At 38.0% G+C, this 22079-nt stretch overlaps 1 protein-coding gene across 1 annotated transcript in view; it reads left to right on the top strand.

The window, feature by feature from the left end:
* Window positions 1-19689, top strand: part of LOC115428688 (cyclic AMP-dependent transcription factor ATF-6 beta-like) — a 31849-nt gene extending 12160 nt beyond the window's left edge. The window contains exons 4-17 of the mRNA XM_030147854.1: window positions 172-231; window positions 338-417; window positions 2348-2534; window positions 4109-4273; window positions 4399-4565; window positions 8385-8564; window positions 10059-10141; window positions 10231-10440; window positions 11474-11581; window positions 13750-13849; window positions 13941-14008; window positions 15313-15412; window positions 16738-16822; window positions 18495-19689. Of these exons, the coding sequence (XP_030003714.1) occupies window positions 172-231; window positions 338-417; window positions 2348-2534; window positions 4109-4273; window positions 4399-4565; window positions 8385-8564; window positions 10059-10141; window positions 10231-10440; window positions 11474-11581; window positions 13750-13849; window positions 13941-14008; window positions 15313-15412; window positions 16738-16822; window positions 18495-18844 (1943 nt within the window). The 3' untranslated portion in view covers window positions 18845-19689. The remainder of the gene's footprint in view (window positions 1-171; window positions 232-337; window positions 418-2347; window positions 2535-4108; window positions 4274-4398; window positions 4566-8384; window positions 8565-10058; window positions 10142-10230; window positions 10441-11473; window positions 11582-13749; window positions 13850-13940; window positions 14009-15312; window positions 15413-16737; window positions 16823-18494) is intronic.
* Window positions 19690-22079: the final 2390 nt, after the last annotated feature.

Genomic DNA, 22079 nt, shown 5'->3' with positions numbered 1-22079 from the left:
TCAGTCAGTGTTCTCTAAAATAAAGAACCAGAGTGCGCTCACTGTTCTGGATACTGTTTAATGCATGTGTTCCTGATCTGTCTCTGTCTGTCGTTCCTTTTTTTTTTTGTTTTTGTTTTCTGTCGTTCCTTAAATCACAGTGTTGTGCGTCTTTGTGTCTTTTCTCCGCAGGGGAAACTCCCGTCATAAAAAGTGAGATGACCATCACACAGCCGTTACCGGTGGAGATGTGTACGTTGTGGATGGGCTCGGTCTACGTCCAGTAACACATGTGAACATACTGGTCCAGTTGTCCAGTTTGAGCGGCCGGTTTCACTGCTGTGTTTTGTGTTTCCAGTGTTCCAGGTGAAAGCAGAACCTCCGTCTCCTGCGTCATCACTGGAGTCCGACTGTTCTGCAGCGTCTCCAGATCCACAGGTGTGTAAAGGAGACTCTTTCACCTGCAGGACGAGGACGAACCATGCAGATCATACCGAATTATTAGGGAATGTCATTAGTGTTGGGTTCAGTGTTCACCGATGAAACTACTGGTCTGATTCACATCAAATATTATGTGTAGTTTCCTTTGGACAATGTCTACAAAGTTTTTCACAGTTTTGAGAATTTTTGAATTTTGATGAATTTTTGCAATTTGAAAAATGTGCCTTTCCTACTAATGGTCCATATTTACATACTTTTATATGTCCTGAGGGAAATTCAAGAGGGTTTACAACAGGGATGTCAAACTCCTTTTAGTTCAGGGGCCACATTCCCCCTAATATGAGCTCATGTGGGCCGGACCAGTAAAATAATAACAGCGAAAAACGGAAATTTTATATTAAAATAATGTTTACATCTTCAAAGTTTCTGTAAAAATGTGAATAATATGAACAACTTGAAATGTCTTAAGAATAACAAGTGCAATTTTAATAATATTCTGCCTCAATTTATCAGTTTATCATTTACACATGTGCGTTACAACTTACATTACTATTACAAATACACCAAACTTTTAGTAACAGGCACAATATTGGTAAAATTGTACATACTGTGCTTCTCTTAAGACATTCTCAGGTTGTTCATATTTGTTCAGGTTATTCACATTTTTTGTAAAAGGATAGTTTGTTTATGTAAACATTTTCATGTAATTTTACTTTTGTACACTAAAGCAAAGAGAACATTTGTAGTTGTCATTATTTATAAGTTATTATAATAGTATTTTACTGGTCTGACCCACTTGAGATCATATTAAACTGTGTGTGGAACCTGAATTAAAATGATTTTGACACCATTTGTTGTTCATTTCTTCAGTGTAACTTTTGCATTTTACAAATTCATCCCACGGGCTGGTTTTGGGCCCCAGGCCACATGTTTGACAGCTGTGGTTTATAACATATAAATGGTTAGAGATATGTTACTATAGTTCCTATTGAGCACTGATAGAAGTCATATATGGACTTTGAGTTGGGTCCATGACCTTTGACCTTGAAGGGTCCAACTCAAGGTCACCAATGTCTATATTTGAACCATCTTCTCCTAAACTACTGGTTGGATTCATCACAAATTTTATATCTGTCTTCCTTGGGATAATGTCTACAAAGTTTGTTCACAGTTTTGAGAGGTTTAAATTTTTTGATGAATTTTTACAATATTCAAAAATATGCCTTTACTGATAATGGTCTGTATTTTGATGGTTTATAACATATAAATGGTTACAGATATGTTACTATAGTTCCTATCGATCCCTGATAGAAGTCATCTACAGTCGTGGATAAAATTCTTAGACCACCCTTGTTTTCTTCAGTTTCTTGTTCATTTTAATGCCTGGTCCAACTAAAGGTTCATTTGTTCGGACAAATATAATGAGAACAATAAAAACACCTCATAGTAGTTGAATCCCAGAGCTGATTTCTATCCATTTAACATGTTTGCTTGATTAAAAACCCAAATCACTTCAGTTCTTCCATCAGTATTTGTCATTGTACTGACAAAAACAGTGACTCAAACCAATCTGTGTTGGTCATTCTGGTCATAGTACCAACGTTCTGGACCTCTGGCAGAAGAAAAAACAAGTCCCAACAGTCAGAGTATAGGCATTAAGAAGACAAGGATGGCAGTCAAAGAGTGAGAAAGAAAGAAAAATAAATACATTAAATAAAAACAAGACGTCAGGCAAAAGGCAGGCTCTTGATATGAGTTATGACCTGGAACTGTTTTTAAATGTTGAGTTTGTGGACATTAGAGGGAAGCTGACAGTAACATATTCAATCAGATGTGATCCTCTTTTATTACCACAGTGAATGTATGTGCACGTCGTTGAGGTTCCACTGGTTTTTGGTCTAAAATGCTGTTTTTGTGGCGTCCTCAGATCACAGTTAAAGGTGAAAACCCTCCCACGCCTCCGTACATGTACGGAGACGTGCTTTCACCTCCGCTCGGATCCATGGAGGTCACCGTGGCAACGACATCAGTCCCGCCTCCACAGCCTCAGCTGCAGACGCCGTTAACCACACAGATACCAGGAGTCCTCAGCGGCCTACAAACCCCGACCACAGGTACTGGTAACCACAAAACACAGAATATCACAACAATGCACAAAGGAGTGTGTGCACCACGTGGAAACTCTGTGATTTCATTACTTATTTTTTTAAAAACAGTTACAGCACATCATACACAGCTGAAAATAAGTCCAGAAATCAACATTTAATCTTTATTGTTGACATTATCTTTGGCCACGTGGATAATGATTAAAGATTCACACTTCACTTTCAACATGGACGTAAATAGTGTTGATAAGAATTCTTTATTGTCATTATACACACACATGTAACAACATTTCAGTTGTTGACTTTGGCTTAAAAAAAAAAAGACACAATATGTTGAAAATGCTCAAAATATTGTAAAATACACAAGTTTGTACTGTTTTCTGTGTGAGATGACATGAGAAGTCATTCCATAAACATGGAGACGAACATAAATATGGTGTTTATTTACAGATATATTCATTATTCCCTCCACCAGGAGGTATTGTGATCACTTTGGTTGGTTGGTTGGTTTGTTTGTTTGTTTGTTTGTTTGCTAGCAACTTTACAGGAAAACTCTTCCACCCATCTTTCCCAAATCTTCCCCACAGATAGGCCTAGGCCCTGGGACCAACCCATTACATTTTGGTCCCAGTAGGCCAAAGTTCAAGGTCACAGCAAGGTCACAACATCTACAATTTTCCATTTGTCATCATTGAACAATTTTCAAAAATTCATAAAAAATTCAAAACAACTCCGATTAGCCTCCAATTGGATCCACCTGTAGCTTAGGACAATATCTTGTATCTGGAACTAAATTGTCCACATCCACTGTGGAATGTGGACTCTGTGGACATTTACATTGAACATTGAAAATCCCATTTACCACACATTTAAAATTAGAACTCAACTAATATTGATGTGAATTGAATATAATTTGACAGACACATGACTGGTACCAAGCTTCAACTTTGTACGAAATATCATTCCACTCCATTTCTCTTTTAAACAGAAATAGTCGATCCACACATGCACACCATTCTGGGTGCTTGGCAGAGGTTTACGTTCTCTGAACACTTATTATTATATATTACCCTCTATCTCATACTAAATTAAAAAATGATTGGGTTTCCTGGTGTGTCCACACAGACGTTTCTGTTAAAACTCTTCTTTGTTTGTTATATCGTCCGTCAACACATCCGTTTTTTTTTTTGTTTTTTTGTTTTTTTTTTATTCATGTGACTCATGTTACAGAAACAGGTCTTTCCATTGCAGTTTTGCGTGATTTACCATGTGTGCTACGCCCAAAAAAACACCTCTTACCAGCGCAAAAACTTTTAATCAAAAAACAAGAGTTTTGGTGAAATTGTCGTTTTTCCGTTAGTTAAATTTTTATTTTTATTAAATTCGCACAATTTGAGGGTCAATGGAAAAGAGACTGTTGACAAGTAGTGCATAATAGTGCATTTGTATCTGAGTAAATATTGAATATATTGTATTGTTTTGTAAGAACAGAGGATTATTTCCCATAATTCCTCTTTTCTCAGGTGTATGTTAGATTATTGGATGTTTTAACTCGTGTGAAATCCTCTTGTGTCGTCGTTCAGTGCTGCCCAACTCGGCCTCGCTGAAGGCCAGCTCCATCCTCAGCACCAAACCCCCCATCCAGCCCAGACCGGTCTGCGTGGCCACCCTGCCCGTCCCCCAGTCCCAGACCCCGGCCAAGACCCTCATCCTGCAGGGCCTGCCCTCCATGGACCAGACCAGACCAGGTAAGACCACCACAGATGTAGCAGAGGCTGGTGCTGTGTTTGCTGGGTGTGTGCTGGTGCAGTGCATCCTGGGAGTCGTAGTCTGCGTCTCCTCTGTCGTTTACTCCTCTTTCCCTCTTTTCCAGTCGTCCTCTCTCAGTCCGTCTGTCTGGGCTCGGCTCCCGCCATCGTCAAAGTGGAGCCGGTTTCTCCCAGCATCCCTCAGCCCTGCTCCGCCACAGCTCCGCCCACCAGCAAACCCATCGTCCCGGCGACCACCGCGCTGCCCGGCAACAACTCCAGTGACATCGACGTGAGTAGACCAGCTGAGTCACACTGCGTAGAGGAGGTTTAGAAACAGACGAGTGAGGAAACGGACAGCAATATGAAGGATTTAAAACAGACGAGTGAGGAAACGGACAGCAATATGAAGGATTTAAAACAGATGAGTGAGGAAACAGACAGGAATATGAAGGATTTAAAACAGACGAGTGAGGAAACGGACAGCAATATGAAGGATTTAAAACAGACGAGTGAGGAAACGGACAGCAATATGAAGGATTTAAAACAGATGAGTGAGGAAACAGACAGCAATATGAAGGATTTAAAACAGACGAGTGAGGAAACGGACAGCAATATGAAGGATTTAAAACAGACGAGTGAGGAAACAGACAGCAATATGAAGGACTTAAAACAGACGAGTGAGCAAACGGACAGCAATATGAAGGATTTAAAACAGACGAGTGAGGAAACAGACAGCAATATGAAGGATTTAAAACAGACGAGTGAGGAAACAGACAGCAATATGAAGGATTTAAAACAGACGAGTGAGGAAACGGACAGCAATATGAAGGATTTAAAACAGACGAGTGAGGAAACGGACGTGAATATGAAGGATTTAAAACAGACGAGTGAGGAAACAGACAGCAATATGAAGGATTTAAAACAGACGAGTGAGGAAACGGACAGCAATATGAAGGATTTAAAACAGACGAGTGAGGAAACGGACGTGAATATGAAGGATTTAAAACAGACGAGTGAGGAAACGGAAAGCAATATGAAGGATTTAAAACAGACGAGTGAGGAAACAGACAGCAATATGAAGGATTTAAAACAGACGAGTGAGGAAACGGACGTGAATATGAAGGATTTAAAACAGACGAGTGAGGAAACGGACAGCAATATGAAGGATTTAAAACAGACGAGTGAGGAAACGGACGTGAATATGAAGGATTTAAAACAGATGAGTGAGGAAACGGACAGCAATGTGAAGGATTTAAAACAGACGAGTGAGGAAACGGACAGCAATATGAAGGATTTAAAACAGACGAGTGAGGAAACGGACAGCAATATGAAGGATTTAAAACAGACGAGTGAGGAAAGACGTGAATATGAAGGATTTAAAACAGACGAGTGAGGAAACGGACGTGAATATGAAGGATTTAAAACAGACGAGTGAGGAAACGGACGTGAATATGAAGGATTTAAAACAGACGAGTGAGGAAACGGATGTGAATATGAAGGATTTAAAACAGACGAGTGAGGAAACGGACAGCAATATGAAGGATTTAAAACAGACGAGTGAGGAAACAGACAGCAATATGAAGGACTTAAAACAGACGAGTGAGGAAACGGACAGCAATATGAAGGATTTAAAACAGACGAGTGAGGAAACGGACGTGAATATGAAGGATTTAAAACAGACGAGTGAGGAAACGGACGTGAATATGAAGGATTTAAAACAGACGAGTGAGGAAACGGACAGCAATATGAAGGATTTAAAACAGACGAGTGAGGAAACAGACAGCAATATGAAGGATTTAAAACAGACGAGTGAGGAAACGGACAGCAATATGAAGGATTTAAAACAGACGAGTGAGGAAACGGACAGCAATATGAAGGATTTAAAACAGACGAGTGAGGAAACGGACAGCAATATGAAGGATTTAAAACAGACGAGTGAGGAAACGGACAGCAATATGAAGGATTTAAAACAGACGAGTGAGGAAACGGACAGCAATATGAAGGATTTAAAACAGACGAGTGAGGAAACGGACAGCAATATGAAGGATTTAAAACAGACGAGTGAGGAAACGGACAGCAATATGAAGGATTTAAAACAGACGAGTGAGGAAACGGACAGCAATATGAAGGATTTAAAACAGACGAGTGAGGAAACGGACAGCAATATGAAGGATTTAAAACAGACGAGTGAGGAAACGGACAGCAATATGAAGGATTTAAAACAGACGAGTGAGGAAACGGACAGCAATATGAAGGATTTAAAACAGACGAGTGAGGAAACGGACAGCAATATGAAGGATTTAAAACAGACGAGTGAGGAAACAGACAGCAATATGAAGGATTTAAAACAGACGAGTGAGGAAACGGACAGCAATATGAAGGATTTAAAACAGACGAGTGAGGAAACGGACAGCAATATGAAGGATTTAAAACAGACGAGTGAGGAAACAGACAGCAATATGAAGGATTTAAAACAGACGAGTGAGGAAACGGACAGCAATATGAAGGATTTAAAACAGACGAGTGAGGAAACGGACAGCAATATGAAGGATTTAAAACAGACGAGTGAGGAAACGGACGTGAATATGAAGGATTTAAAACAGACGAGTGAGGAAACGGACAGCAATATGAAGGATTTAAAACAGACGAGTGAGGAAACAGACAGCAATATGAAGGATTTAAAACAGACGAGTGAGGAAAAGGACAGCAATATGAAGGATTTAAAACAGACGAGTGAGGAAACGGACAGCAATATGAAGGATTTAAAACAGACGAGTGAGGAAACGGACGTGAATATGAAGGATTTAAAACAGACGAGTGAGGAAACGGACAGCAATATGAAGGATTTAAAGACACCGAACAAAAAAAAGGAGGGAAATCAAATCACATGGAAATGAGTCAAAACCAAAACGAACTGACTCTGCATCCGTCTGCAGCTCTTACATAAGACCCCCCCCCCCCCCCCCCCCCCAGGTGGGGTTATATCATACACCTTCTACACCCTCCTTTAATCCCACTTTTGTCTTTCAATCCTCTATTTTTGTTCAGTTTTGTTCATTTTTTCATTGCTTCATACATTTTGTTTAGTTTAGCTCATTTCATTCATTATTATATTCAATTTTTGTTTAAATTTGCTCATTTTGTACTTTATTTTGCTACATTTTTTTCAGTTTTATAAACTTTTCTGTATTTTACTCAGTATTTTTTTGGTATTCATTTTTTCATTACTTTATTCCATTTTTCTTTAATTTTACTCTTGTTGTACCTTATTTTCCTCCATTTCTTTCAGTTTTGTAAATTTTTCTGTATTTTACTCAATATTTTTTTGGTATTGTTCATTTTTTCAGTACTTTGTTCAATTTTTGTTTAGTTTTGCTAATTTTATTTATTGTTTTATTCAATTTTCATTAGGTTTTGCTCATTTTTTCATTATGATATAAAATTTTTGTTAAAAATAGTTTTGTTCAATTTTCATTACTTTACTCAGTTTTTTAGTTTTGCTCATTTTATTCATTGTTTTATTCAATTTTTGTTTAATTTTGCTCATTTTGTACCTTATTTTACTCCCTTTTTTCAGTTTTACTCATTTTTTAGTACTATTTAAAATTTTGATTTAATTTTGCTCTTTCTATTCATTGTTTTATTATATTTTTGTTTAGTTTTGCTCATCTTATTCATTATTTTATAATTTTTTTTTAAATTTTGCTCCTTTTGTTCCTTATTTTATACAACTTTTTTCAGTTTTGTTAATTTTTTTCATTATTTTACTTTATTTTTGATTTCATTTTCATTTTATTCAATTTTTGTTTTTGTTTTGTTAGTCTAATGGTGGTAAAATCAAACTTCCTGCTATTGTCTTCTGTTCTCTGTCATTAAATTTTTTCCCACATGTTCAGATGTAACAGAAACAAATCAGATTAACTTTTATACATGCATGAAAATATCAGAGTATGGTGGGGTCTGAGTTCTCATAATCCGATTACTGCTGTTAATCAGATTATACTGTTTACATGTTCAATAATAATCTGATAACGCCGTTGATCGGGTATTGAATGGTGTTTTACTGTGAATGTAAACAGACTCGTTGCGTCCTCCTGTTTCCCCACAGATGAAGGTTCTGAAGCGGCAGCAGAGGATGATAAAGAACCGTGAGTCGGCCTGTCAGTCCAGGAAGAAGAAGAAGGAGTACCTGCAGAACCTGGAGGCCCAGCTGAGGGAGGCACAGCAGGAGAACGAGCGACTGCGCAGGGAGAACCAGGCGCTGAAGGAGAGGCTGGCTGGGAAGGAGGTGAACAGACATCCCATAATATACACAAATATACCACATGTTCTGTTGGAAAAACTAGTAACCCTCTGAAGACCATTGTGTCTCTGGTGCCACAGTTTCACATCCACCTTCATTCAAACGACTGTAACTGAACCGTTTACACTATTAACAGAATCCAAACGTCATCTTTTTTCTGAGTTTGGGTTCTTTCTATTGGTCTAGAACACAATAGGGTAGAGGTCTGCATTGGCTGAGGGGGAGGGGTTGAAGTGGGCGGGGCTTAGAGCAGCAGAATGTAGTCGGTGAGAGAGACATGGAAGATTTTATGACTTTTTAACACTAATAATTATCTGTTTTTTTCAACTTTCAGTCAGGACCTTTATGACAATTTTTTTTTAGATTTTTATACCGTCAGAATTTTTCTTTTATATTTTAATTTTTATACTCTTTTATATACATTATTTATGCTTTTTTTCTGGCACCTCGGACAATTGCACTTTTTAATTTCATTGTACCTGTACAATGACAATAAAGACATTCTATTCTATTCTATTCTATTCTATTTAGTTGTGAATTTTTATAAATAATGGTGTATAATAGTGATAGTGTTGTTTTGAGTGTTCTACTAGTGTGTTTTTATTGTTTGCTTTTTTTCCACTTTTTTTTTCTTTTTTGCGATCTATATAGTTCATTGATAGTTGTATTTTATTTAGTTTGATTCAGTTTTCTTAATTTTTTTCCTCATTTTATTCAATTTTTCTTCAGTTTTATTCATCTCTTCATTATTTTTCTTCAGTTTCTGTTCAGTTCATTTTTTTCCATTATTTTACAACATTTTTGTTCAGTTTTGTTAGTTTTTCATTATTTTACTCAATTTCTGTTCAGTTTTGTTCCTTTTTTCCATTATTTTATTAAGTGTGTATTTACTTTTACTAAGTTCTTCATTATTTTCTAAATTTTATCGCTGTTTTTATCTGTTTTTTTGCGGTTTGTTTAGTTGATTGATAGTTGTATTGTATCTGTAAATCTTCTCTAAGTGTCTGTATATTTGTATATCTGTGTACATCTATAGTCAGATCTCTCCAGTTCATACACAGATGCAGTGTGTGTATTTGAATCAGCTGATGGATGTTTTTGTCGGTGAAATGAGTGGCTCTGTCTACAACTAGACACAAAATGAACACAGACTATCACATTTTGTTTAATTTAGTATGTAACTAAATTTTATTTGTATAGCACTTTTCACAGATAGAATCAAAAAAGTGCTATACAGTTTAGAATAAAATGTTAATAAAAGTTTAAAATAAATACAATGTCATGCATACACCAGGATAAAAAGAAAACAGTACAGAGAAACAGACAATAACACAAGCCCATAAAACGCCAACCTGGGCTGAACACCTGCCTAAAAAGAAAAGTAATTTACTGAGTCATATCAGGTGAAATCTGTGTTTTGGTGAACTCTGCAGCAGTTTGTCATGTTTTTTTTTTTTTTTTTTGTTCTTGCGTCTCCAGGGCAGTGAATCGGCGAGTAACAAACGCGCGGTGTGCGTCATGGCCGTCCTCCTGTTCATGACCTTCAGCTTCGGACCCGTCAGGTACCGGTGCTTCTGCTCTTTAACCTGAAATCGTCCTCGTCCTGTTGTTTCGTCCCGTCTGTTTTACTCTGTTTTACTCCGTCCTTTAGCATCACAGACAGGAAGTTGTCGGCGGGCTTTCAGGACGATTCGGTGTCGTACACGGGACGGCATCTGCTGGAGATCGAACAGCAGGCGGCGGCGGCGGCTCCGCCTCCAAATAGAGTGGAGGATAAAACGGAAACAGAGGAGGAGGGAGGAGACGAACGATGGAAGAGGGGGGAGACCGAGAGGTTCACCACAGAGCCATATCAGTTCAGGTCAGGACAAGGTTTTACTGATCCGACTGAATCTACCCACAATGCACCTGGATCAGTGAAACAATAACAGTCATTAACTCAGTTTAATATATTAGATCAGAATAATTAGTGTTAATTTTTACGTACGTGTTTCTTTTACCTTTGAGGTTTGTTTTGTTCATATTCTCACCTAGAACTCAGTTTGTTGATATTTGCTTCTTTGTTTAATTTTATTTTTGCACCATTTTCATGTTAAATTTCATCTTTAATTTCACCTTAAACACTAAATGTTTATAAATTCGGAGACTAAGGATGTTTTTTCAGTTTCATCTTACATCTTCTACCTCATTTTGTCCTTTTTCTGTAACTTCTTGCATCTTTTTCTTCATTTTCTTTCTGTTGAGTCTTTTATGATAATTGAAAAACACTAATAATTATATGTAGAGCTGCAACTGATTAATCGATTAAATGCTTTAAGTGAATGCAAAAATTCACGATTCAATTAGTCAACTCAAATTGAAGGGAAGGGAAATATCCTATTGCAGTTTTCCTGAATTGAAGCTTCTTTGTGCGTCACAATTAGTGTCCGTGTGAAACACAACAGTGGAACCAATGTTTAACAGCAGAGAAATGAAGGAAACAAAGCTTTGATTCAGGAGAATTGTGGTTGAATGATTTTTTTTGGATCACTTTGAGTCGATTAATCGTTTGCAGCTCTAATTATCTGTTTTCTTCAACTTTCAGTCAGGACCTAAAACCAGTTTGTAAACGAGGCTTTTTTAATAAGTCCACTCCATCTATTAGTCATTTAGTGCGCTTTGATGCTTCCTCTGTTCAGTTTTGGATTCTGCACCTCAGCCTTAAAACACCTGTAAAACCCTGTCGATCACATGTTGAAAAGAAACAAAAAAGTGTCAAAACTGAACTGGATGAAACAAATAAAAAAAATAATTTGATGAAAAAGGAGTAAAAGCCGATCCTCTATATTTGGACCTGATGTTTGCAGATCTACTGACGGTAAAGTGTCTTCATGTGCTGTTTTTTTCTGCTGCAGGAACCTGAGCGACGTCTTCAGCGACATGAAGGAACTGGTTCTGCAGGACATCGACCGCTTCTTCACGTCCTCCGACTGCAGACAGTTCAACCGCTCCGAGTCCCTCAGGTCCGTTCACGTCTACGCCTTCACCGTCTTCTGTTTCTAATCACATCACATTTCTTTCGTTTAGTTTATTAGTTTATTTGACCATGTACAGAAAACATTAAAGACACAGTAGAGATGATCTGGACCAGGTTCTAGTGTTCTGTCTCATTTCCATCTGTCGTCCCTTTAGCAGGAAAGAAGGAAATTAAAAAAAAAAAGAGAAACAGTCCAAGAAAATGAACCCTTTAAGCCCTGAGCCTTGATTCTTTACAGTGAAAGTGAAAACATTTTACTAATTCCTCTGTGTCTCCTGTTGTTGTGCACCTCATTTCCTTTCCCCTACCTTCAGAAACTTTTATTTAAGGGGGCAGGACTAGGGCTGTGTATTTACAAGAATCTAGCGATACGATACAAATCACAATACTAGGATCACGATATGGTATATCACAATATATCATGATACTGTTAAAAAGGTCATTTTTTTGTTTCTTTTTTTAAATTATTATTTCCTTGAAGAATGGAATTACACCAGAAATCTGCACAAATACTAAACACATTTTTATTTGATCCCAACAGGATCTAATGTTCTATCACCAAATGTTCAAACTGTGTTCAAACTGAAATTCTGTTTTACAGACATTCCAGTTTCAGATCCTGTTCAAATGTTCAGATTCTATTAGTTCAGAACTAACATCAGAACAGTATTTTAGTTCAATCCCAACAAAGGAACGGACATTATTTAATAGAAGAGTGTTAAATAAGAATAAATAAAATATTAACAAAAAAAAAAGAACCTCCACAATATCTGCATTTGAATAAATACCTAAAAATATCGATACAGTACTTTTTAATATCGATACAGTATTGTGAAATGAAATATCACAATATATAACAGAACCGATCTTTTCTTACAGTCCTAGGCAGGACGTTTGTTGCCTTCACTGGAACTGGGCCCAGATGACGGCCTAGTGTTCACTCTGCCGCTAGATTCACGTGTCTCTAAGTAGCAAATTAAATAAGTGACATTCCTGTAAATGAGTCGCATGCTGTGGACAAATGTTGTCACATATTGGAGTGATTTCACCCTTTTGAAGAAATGGAAGCTTTCATAGTGTCCTAGTGGACCTGGTGTCGTCTTTTTAGACCGTTTCTGCCTCAGCACCGTGTTAGCTATGTTCTGACCAAAACAATGCAGCGTACGTGTGACGTCATCACGGATGTGCAACGAAAGCGGAATCAATAAGCAGAATCGTTAAAGGTACGGGAGACTTTTGTGACCAATTTTTCCTCAGATCTGTCCATCCTCAGTCGTATCCTCAGTATCATGAATCTGTTCGTCTGTCTGTCATTACTCAGCTGAATCTCTTCCATTACAGTGAACAGTTTCTTAGTTCCATCCACCAGAAACAAACCATGTGTTTACAAACAGAGCCGGGACGGAACTCGGGCATCTGAGGAATTTTGTCGCAACATGTATTGTGGGAAACGGAGGTTCACGCAGCCACCTGACAGCGGCAGTGCAACCATATGATATCATATGGATGAAACAAACACAATACGGAAACAGCTGAAACGTGGAAACAGCTGGAGGAATATGCACAGAAGGAAGGGAGCTCCTGCCGTTTCCACCTCGTGTCTGTTCTAACTGCCGCTGTCAGGTGGCTGCGCGAGCCTCCGTTTCCCACAATGCATGTCGCAGCAAAATTCCGAAGATGCCCGAGTTCCCTCCCGGCTCTGTTTGTAAACACATGGACTGTTTGTGGTGGATGGAACTAAGAAACTGTTCACTGTGATGGAAGAGATTCACCTGAGTAATGACAGACAGACAAACAGATTCATGAAACTGAGGATATGACTGAGGATGGACAGATTTGATGAAAAATTGGTCATGAAAGTCTCCTGCAGCTTTAAGAAGGCAGGCAAACAATTCCAAGGAATCGAGCTACTGTGAACCAGTTCTCAAAAAGAACCGATTCTTGATTCCCATCCCTAGGTGACGGCCTGTTAGTCCTTGTTCTTCTGTCTGGTTCATTTCATTCACAGATTAAAACGGTTTCAGAGTCCTGCTGTGGGTTTGTAACCGACATGAAAACAGGAAAAATGTGACAAAATCCTCCTGTTCCAAAACCTTCTGGATCGTTCTAGTGCGAGTTCCTGATGCAAATGAAATGACCGAGATTTTATTTCAGGTTGGCCGACGAGCTGAGGGGTTGGGTTCACCGGCACCAGATCGACCGCAAGAAGTCTGGAGGGAAACCCAAGATCGCCAAGAAGGCCAAGGTGGCTCAGGTGAGGGCTCTTCTACCGCCACCCCCCCCCCCAGTCAGTTTAAAGAGATGCACTGATTCAAACCAGTTGTTGTTTTTTCACTTTGGTGCAGAAATCTCAGCTGAGGAAAACAAACTTCTCCAGATACCTGCCCATCCAGGCCCACCGCTCCATAGAGAGGTAAGTTCTGCTTCTGTTCATGTGGACCAGTTACATTTACTCTAACACACTGTTTATAGCATTTATTACATATAATAGTGATAGATATTGAAAGTTAAGTGCAAAAAAAATACATTTTCCGACACTTTTATTTCAAAAACAGCATAAATAAATCTGCCTGTTCTAATGGAGTCTTTAAAGGGTTAACAGACTAACAGGAGTCAGAACCTGCGTCACATGTGTTTGTGTTCCCTCAGTTTCATCATGGCTGCTGTTGTGTGTGTTTGTGTTCCTTCAGTTTCATCATGGCTGCTGTTGTGTGTGTTTGTGTTTCTTCAGTTTCATCATGGCTGCTGTTGTGTGTGTGTTTGTGTTCCTTCAGTTTCATCATGGCTGCTGTTGTGTGTGTTTGTGTTTCCTCAGTTTCATCATGGCTGCTGTTGTGTGTGTTTGTGTTCCCTCAGTTTCATCATGGCTGCTGTTGTGTGTGTTTGTGTTCCTTCAGTTTCATCATGGCTGCTGTTGTGTGTGTTTGTGTGTCTTCAGTTTCATCATGGCTGCTGTTGTGTGTGTTTGTGTTCCTTCAGTTTCATCATGGCTGCTGTTGTGTGTGTTTGTGTTCCTTCAGTTTCATCATGGCTGCTGTTGTGTGTGTTTGTGTTCCTTCAGTTTCATCATGGCTGCTGTTGTGTGTGTTTGTGTTCCCTCAGTTTCATCATGGCTGCTGTTGTGTGTGTTTGTGTTCCTTCAGTTTCATCATGGCTGCTGTTGTGTGTGTTTGTGTGTCTTCAGTTTCATCATGGCTGCTGTTGTGTGTGTTTGTGTTTCCTCAGTTTCATCATGGCTGCTGTTGTGTGTGTTTGTGTGTCTTCAGTTTCATCATGGCTGCTGTTGTGTGTGTTTGTGTTTCCTCAGTTTCATCATGGCTGCTGTTGTGTGTGTTTGTGTTCCTTCAGTTTCATCATGGCTGCTGTTGTGTGTGTTTGTGTTCCTTCAGTTTCATCATGGCTGCTGTTGTGTGTGTTTGTGTTCCTTCAGTTTCATCATGGCTGCTGTTGTGTGTGTTTGTGTTCCTTCAGTTTCATCATGGCTGCTGTTGTGTGTGTTTGTGTGTCTTCAGTTTCATCATGGCTGCTGTTGTGTGTGTTTGTGTTCCTTCAGTTTCATCATGGCTGCTGTTGTGTGTGTTTGTGTTTCCTCAGTTTCATCATGGCTGCTGTTGTGTGTGTTTGTGTTCCTTCAGTTTCATCATGGCTGCTGTTGTGTGTGTTTGTGTTCCTTCAGTTTCATCATGGCTGCTGTTGTGTGTGTTTGTGTTTCCTCAGTCAGCTGCAGGTGTTGTCGGGGCCGGAGGTCACCTACAGCGACTTCCTGGACGCCATCGACCGCCGTGAGGACACTTTCTACGTGGTGTCCTTCAGACGGGTACGACCACACAAACAGCAGAGCAGATAAAGCCAGGATCTGATTATCTGGGACTAAACGTCAAACCCTGAATCCCACATTCTCCAAACACAGTAGCTCAAACATGCGGCTTTAAAAAGCTTTAAAAGCCATTAAACCAGTTAGACATGTCAGTTCAGTTTTTTATTTTTACTTCCTTGTGTTAAACTTTTTTTTTTGCCTTCTTTTCCTCGTTTTCTCCACCCGACAAACAAAAGACAAAAACCAGTAGTTGGTCTGGAACCTCATCCAGTGTCTGTTCATGGGGTTTTATCTTTTTTAAAAAAAATTTTTATGGGGTTTATTATCTTTTGGGTGGGTATTATCTATTTTATATAAATATTTTATTGGGTTTATTTTCTTTTTTTTTGGGGGGGGGGGGGGTGTTATCTTTTTAATTTTAGGGGGTTTACTATCTTTTTTTTTGTGAGCTTTATTATCTTTTTTGGGGTGGGGTTATTATCTTTTTTTATGGGGTTTATGATCTTTTTTGTGGGGGGATTATCTTTTTTTTTTTTTTAATTATTTCATGGGGTTTATTCTTTTTTTGAATTTATTTTTATGGGGTTTATTATCTTTTTTGGGGCAGGGTTAACTGTTTTTGTGGAGTTTATTATTATTAGGTTCTCATCGATGCAGCTGAAAAACTTTACATTAGTACATGGAATGAAGATTTATATTAAAGGTACATAAAGAAAGCACATGTAAAAAATAAGGCCTTTGTGAAACATCGTCACATTTTCTAAACTCTATGATTTTTACTGTTAACTAAGGGTGTCGAACATACAGGATGAAAAACTACCCTGAAGATATTATCAATAAAGGATGTTAGTCATTTTAATTCAGGTTCCACATTCAGAAGAATATGATCTAAAGCAGATCAGAACCAGTAAAATAACATGACTTATAAATAATGACAACCACAAATTTTTGTCTTTGTTTTAGTGTAAAAAAAGTAAAATTATATGAAAATTTTTACATTCACAAACTATTTTTTTTGTAAATTCTGCCTGTTTTGTGTATTTGTAGAGCCGCTGTGATCTGTCAGTTATAATGTACATGTGGAAATGATGAAATGAGGTGGAATATTGTTAAAATTCCACTTATTTTTCTCATGAATTTCCCAGTTGTTGATGTTATTCACATTTTTAAACTATAGTTTTTAGGTTGTTTCATGTTTTTCCAGTCTAAACCATAGATAAAAGTGTGCTGTTGACCTTCTGAGGCCTTGTTCTTGTTGAACGTGGTCGTCAGTGTGGTGGTTTTTCTTGCGGACTCTAACCCTGACGGGGGTCTTGTCTCCTCAGGACCACCTCCTGCTGCCGGCCATCAGCCACAACAAAACCAGCCGACCGAAAATGTCTCTGGTGATGCCGGCTATGTCTGTGAACGGTGAGTGTCTGTTTATTGTCCGGGTGTTTCAGATCAGAGCCGGATCCTCACATTCAGGTGAAGGAGGAGGAGCCTCAGGGATCAAAACAGCGGTGTCGGGTTACGCCGTTCATTCAGCGTCCTGGAATCCACGCTGTAACTGGATGTTTCTCTGCTGTTTAACTCCTGGTTAACAGAACAGGCTTTGTGTGGTTGGCTTTTACTCCTGTTTTTTACACTCACAGTTTACTTTGTGCTGCTGTGAAACATTCAGACCTGAAAGCCAAGCCTGGGTCTGGTGTAAAGTATCCGCTAGAGATGGGTTTTACTGCCGCACCAACAAACCCACACACACAGTAAACCAGTAAATGCAAAGACGACAACGACGATGAACAACGCAAGTCAGCAAATATTGACTGCAGTCACATGACCAGTATTTATCCACAGACACTGATCTGATAAAATGTGTGTTTACCTACTCAAAGTATTTAATCAGCAGATCAGCTGATATGCATATTGTCCTGAGGGTTTTTATTTGTCTTTAGGTCTGTAGAAGCCAATAATGTAACAACAACCGATAACGTAACAGCGGCCGGTAATGTAATGAATTTGCTATTTTTAAAATGTAACTGGCCAGTAACGTAATATCTGGCCAATAATGTAATAAAAGTCCTGAACTGATAACGTAATAGCTTTTGGCCAGTAATGTTATAACTTATTACGTTATTGGCTCAGTTGTTACATTTGCAAAGATGTTTTTTTTTTACCAGGCCAATAATGTAATAACCAGCCAGTAATTTATAACATTATTGACCAAAAGTTATTACGTTATCGGTTCAGGACTTTTATTATGTTACTGGCTTATTACATTTTAAATATGGCAGATTTATTCTACAAGGCCTGAAAAAAAAACAGTCCAATTGAATTTTTTATTTATTTTTTAACCTGTTTTTCACAAAGTTCCATAAATGTCCACTCAGCTGGACACCAGCAGTTTAACTTCTGATTTAACAAAATAATATCGGAAAATGATGAAAACTTTGAAATAAAACATGTTTGATGCTGATAATCTGATCTTTTGTCACATTTTAACATATTCTAATTCCAGTTGTTACTCACTTTATGGAAATAATATGAAAAAAAAAAAACTTGTCAGAAACCCTGTTAATTCCACTTATATCCCATTTATCCATTGGTTTCCACTTAAACCTGTTGGCTCAGATCAGGTTTATGCACAACAGTAAAGTTACAGTAATGGGATGAATGACAGTGTAAATACAGGCGCTGGTGTACCGAGTCACATTTAGTCAACATGGAATTAACTGGACTTTTATTCTTATATTAAAGAAATTTGTGTAATTTTGACCAATCATATTAATCCTTAGGTGTTCTTCCTTTTTTTTTTACCTTCAGGGGTATTTCCTGATATAGAAGCATTTACTACATATTCCTGGGATGATCAGCATTTATGACTTCCTGTCGGCCATCTTGGTTATGAGTAAAAAAACATGTAGTTCCTGTGACTGTCCACTAGGTGTCAGTGTGTGTGTTGATGCACCAGCGTCCACTGTTTTGGCTGATATGAACTAAAACAACTAAACCCATGAATATAGTTTTTTTTTTTTTAACTGTGTCCTGGATAATTCCTTGAGCGGTTCTCCTTTTCCTAATCGTCTTCCGTCTCCGTCCTCAGAGAGTCTCTACAACTCGTCTCAGGGTTACGAGATGATGATGCAGGTCGACTGCGAAGTCATGGACACCCGGATCGTCCCCATCAAATCCTCTGCCGTCCCGCCCTCGCTCCGGGACCCGCCCCCACCTCCGCCCTCCACCCACCACAACCCCCACCACCATCACCACGGCAACCACACCTCGCTGCGCGGACGCCACCACCATTCGCCGTCCTCCTCCTCCTCCTCCGCCTCTTCTTCCTCCTCCTCTTCTTCTTCTTCTTCTTCCTCCTCGTCTTCGTCTCCGCGGCAACCTTTACCCGCCCGCAGACGACCGGTGGAATACCTAATCAGCCAATCGGAGGGCGTCTGAGGACATGTTTCCATGGCGACGACGGTTAAAATAAACTCATCATCTGGAGCTCAAAGGTAATCGTATCGACTCTGGAAAAACTCCGCCTCCAACCGCGGGGTTAAAGCGATAAATAAATAAATAAATAGATAGATAAATAAATAGATAAATGCCTGTTTAAAGAATATGTCCTAATATATAAAAGTATATTTGTAAAAAAGGCCAGAGCAGCACACTGCACTTGGAAACAGTGCTGCCTTTGAATATTTAAGACAGACAATGGAACGTCTGAATGAAGTGCGGAGGTGAACGTTCGTTTCAGGGTCGTTATTTCTCATCCCAGTTCATAAACTTCAGTCCAACGTTGACGTATTTAACGGTTAATCATCCCAATCCGCCTCAGACCCTGATGTCGAGTCGCGTTTCTGCAGAGTCGAACATTTGTGTTTTTGTATGGGCCGATCCTTGGAACGCTGCAGGAAGTGGGATCGTGTACCAGAGCTGAACAGCAGGGGGCGCCGGATCTCCTGGAGCTGAAACAAAAACGGCCCCGATTGTCACATTTAAATCACATTTCGTCATCGAATAATGCTCTGATTTCTTCCAAAGTGACGAAAAACAAGTAAAAATGCTTCAAGATTAAGCCTTTATTTCTGTATTTTTATGCACAAAAAACCAACCAAACCACTTCAGATCCCACTTTCATGCAGCATCGTTCAGATTTATTGAAGATTGTTGTTTTTTTTTTTATAGGAAAATTATGTTGGAGATTATTTAATAGCTGTAAATATTAGTGTTCACCTTGTAGATATTTTTTCGTTATGTTTTTTTTTTATTTTCGGGGTCTTTTCACAACAAAAAACTGTTTAAAAAAAAAAAGAAAAAAAAAAGCATTTGGGGCAGTTTTTTAATGTGGGACCAACATCCATTCAAATCAGTTCAGATCCATTTACATAAATAAACACAGACAGATGTGTCTTTTATTGTACAGAACAGATGCTCGTGGTAAGAGTTATGAAAATGTAAAGAAACCAACTCCTGAAAACTCAGTTACTGCAGCTGAAGACACATTATCGAGCTTCTTTGTTATTTAATAATTCAATAAAAACACTAGTTTCTTTTCCTTCAGACTAAATTTCAGTCTGACTTCTTCTAGTTCTCAAGTGTAGGGTTTGGATTCACTCGATTACATCTGAAAACATCAGCTCTGCCCGTTTTTACATTAGTTTATGTCGATGAAGCCTGAGCCCAGCTGCATTATGGGAAATGTAGGCTGATCCATACCAGCAGCGTCATTTCACTTCAGCTGGGTGTGAATTCAGTGCAAAATCTGCAGATCAGAGCATTTTATTTCAGCTCATTAAAGCCTCTCTTATAACTACACAAGATAAAATGCACGTATTTAACCTTTAAAACCCTCAACCAGCCGCCGCCAACTGAAACATCTACTGATCTAAACTGTTCAATGCCTGTTGATCCACTAATTCTATCAATACATGTAAATAATTGGTGTCAAATACAGTTTTACCTCCATTATTCATAGGAAAAAATTTACAAAAACTTGTAAAATGAGAATTAAAATGAGCAAAATACTTGAAAAATAAGGAAAAAATTAAGCAATAAACCTAGAAATATGGCATAAAAGTGAACAAATTCTTCTAAATTGAGGAGAAAATGAACATAAATACTTGGAAAAAATGAGATTTCATTATTTCATACCATCCAGAACCCTGTATTTATTCAGTTAACCCTCAAAAACCTAAACCATCTACTGATCTAAACTGTTTAATTCCTGTTGATCCACTAAACCTATCAATACATGTCAATAATTGATGTCAAATACAGTTCTTCATCTTTTCATGGTCATCAGATATGACCATATTTGGACGTTCAGAGGCTCCATAGTTACTGTGGAAACATCGTCATCTTCTCCAACATTGATTCTCCAGTCAAACCAGTGGAGTTGGATCAATGACAGTGGATGGACACACTGGGGTTATGTTCAGTATAAAATAAAATGAACAAAAATAAAATTAAAAAAACATACAGAATAATAAATGACACAAAAAAGAAGCCAAAAATAGACTCAAATTAAGTAAGAAAGAATAAAGTAAGCAATAAAATGAACAAAAACAGCCAAAATAATGAATAAAATTAACAAAATGGATTAATAAAAAAAGTAAACATTGATTCACCAGTAAAACCAGTAGAGTTGGATCAATGACAGTGGATGGACATACTGGGTTTATATGAATATAAAATAAAATGAACAAAAATACATTTAAAAACATACAGAATAATAAATGACATGAAAAAAGAAGCCAAAAATACACTCATATTAAGTAAGAAAGAATAAAATAAGCAACAAAATGAATAAAAACAACCAAAGTAATGAATAAAAGGAACAAAATGAAGAATAAATCAACAAAATATTAACATGAACAAAATAAGCCACAAACTGAAGGAATTTTAACAATTATTTTAAAAAGACAATGAAACCAACACAAACAAATAAAATTATAGATAAAATGAACTAAAAAGAATAAGAAAATCTACAAAATAATAAATGATATGGAGAAAATAAGCAACAAAATGAACAAAAACAGCCAAAATAATGAATAATGAACTAAGTGGATTAAAAAAAAATTCAGCTGGTTCCCCAGTCAAACCCATGTAGAGTGGACGGACACACTGGGTTCAACTGTCGTTTTTCCATTTGGTAAATTTTTATGCATAGGTTATATTCATGTAATTTGAGGGTCAGTGGAAAAGCGACTGTTGTGTCGTTTATGACGGAGGCTGAATTCAGACCCAACGTTAAAGGTCGACAATCACAAAACAACCATGAATGTTTTTGTGGTTTTTTTTCCGATAAAACCTTCGATTCCAGGTGTGAGTCCAATCCTACACTTTAAAACTGAAAGAACAGGTTAAATCCTAAACAGACGTTCATCAATCTGCCTCCAAATGCTTGTTATCTGTTTTTCTGTATTTTTTATTTTTTTTAACGCCTGTTGCACTGCACGCTCCTCATCCATGTTCTGTTTTTCACTTTTTTATACTGAATTTGTTACTTTTGTGTAAAGAAATGCAACGAAAAACATGTTGAAAATGAAGTTTTACGTGGGTTTGTGAAGGGCAGTGAACGCATCGTGTTGCTTTAAAATGCGCTGTTTGTTTGTTTGTTTGGAGATAAAATCAGGATTGAATTCAACTGTTGGTGCATCAGTCGGTGGTTTTATAACTGAGGAAATGT

Source organism: Sphaeramia orbicularis, chromosome 11 (genome assembly GCF_902148855.1).
Source record: "Sphaeramia orbicularis chromosome 11, fSphaOr1.1, whole genome shotgun sequence".
NCBI lineage: Eukaryota > Metazoa > Chordata > Actinopteri > Kurtiformes > Apogonidae > Sphaeramia > Sphaeramia orbicularis.
This window is presented reverse-complemented; position numbering and strand designations above follow the sequence as displayed.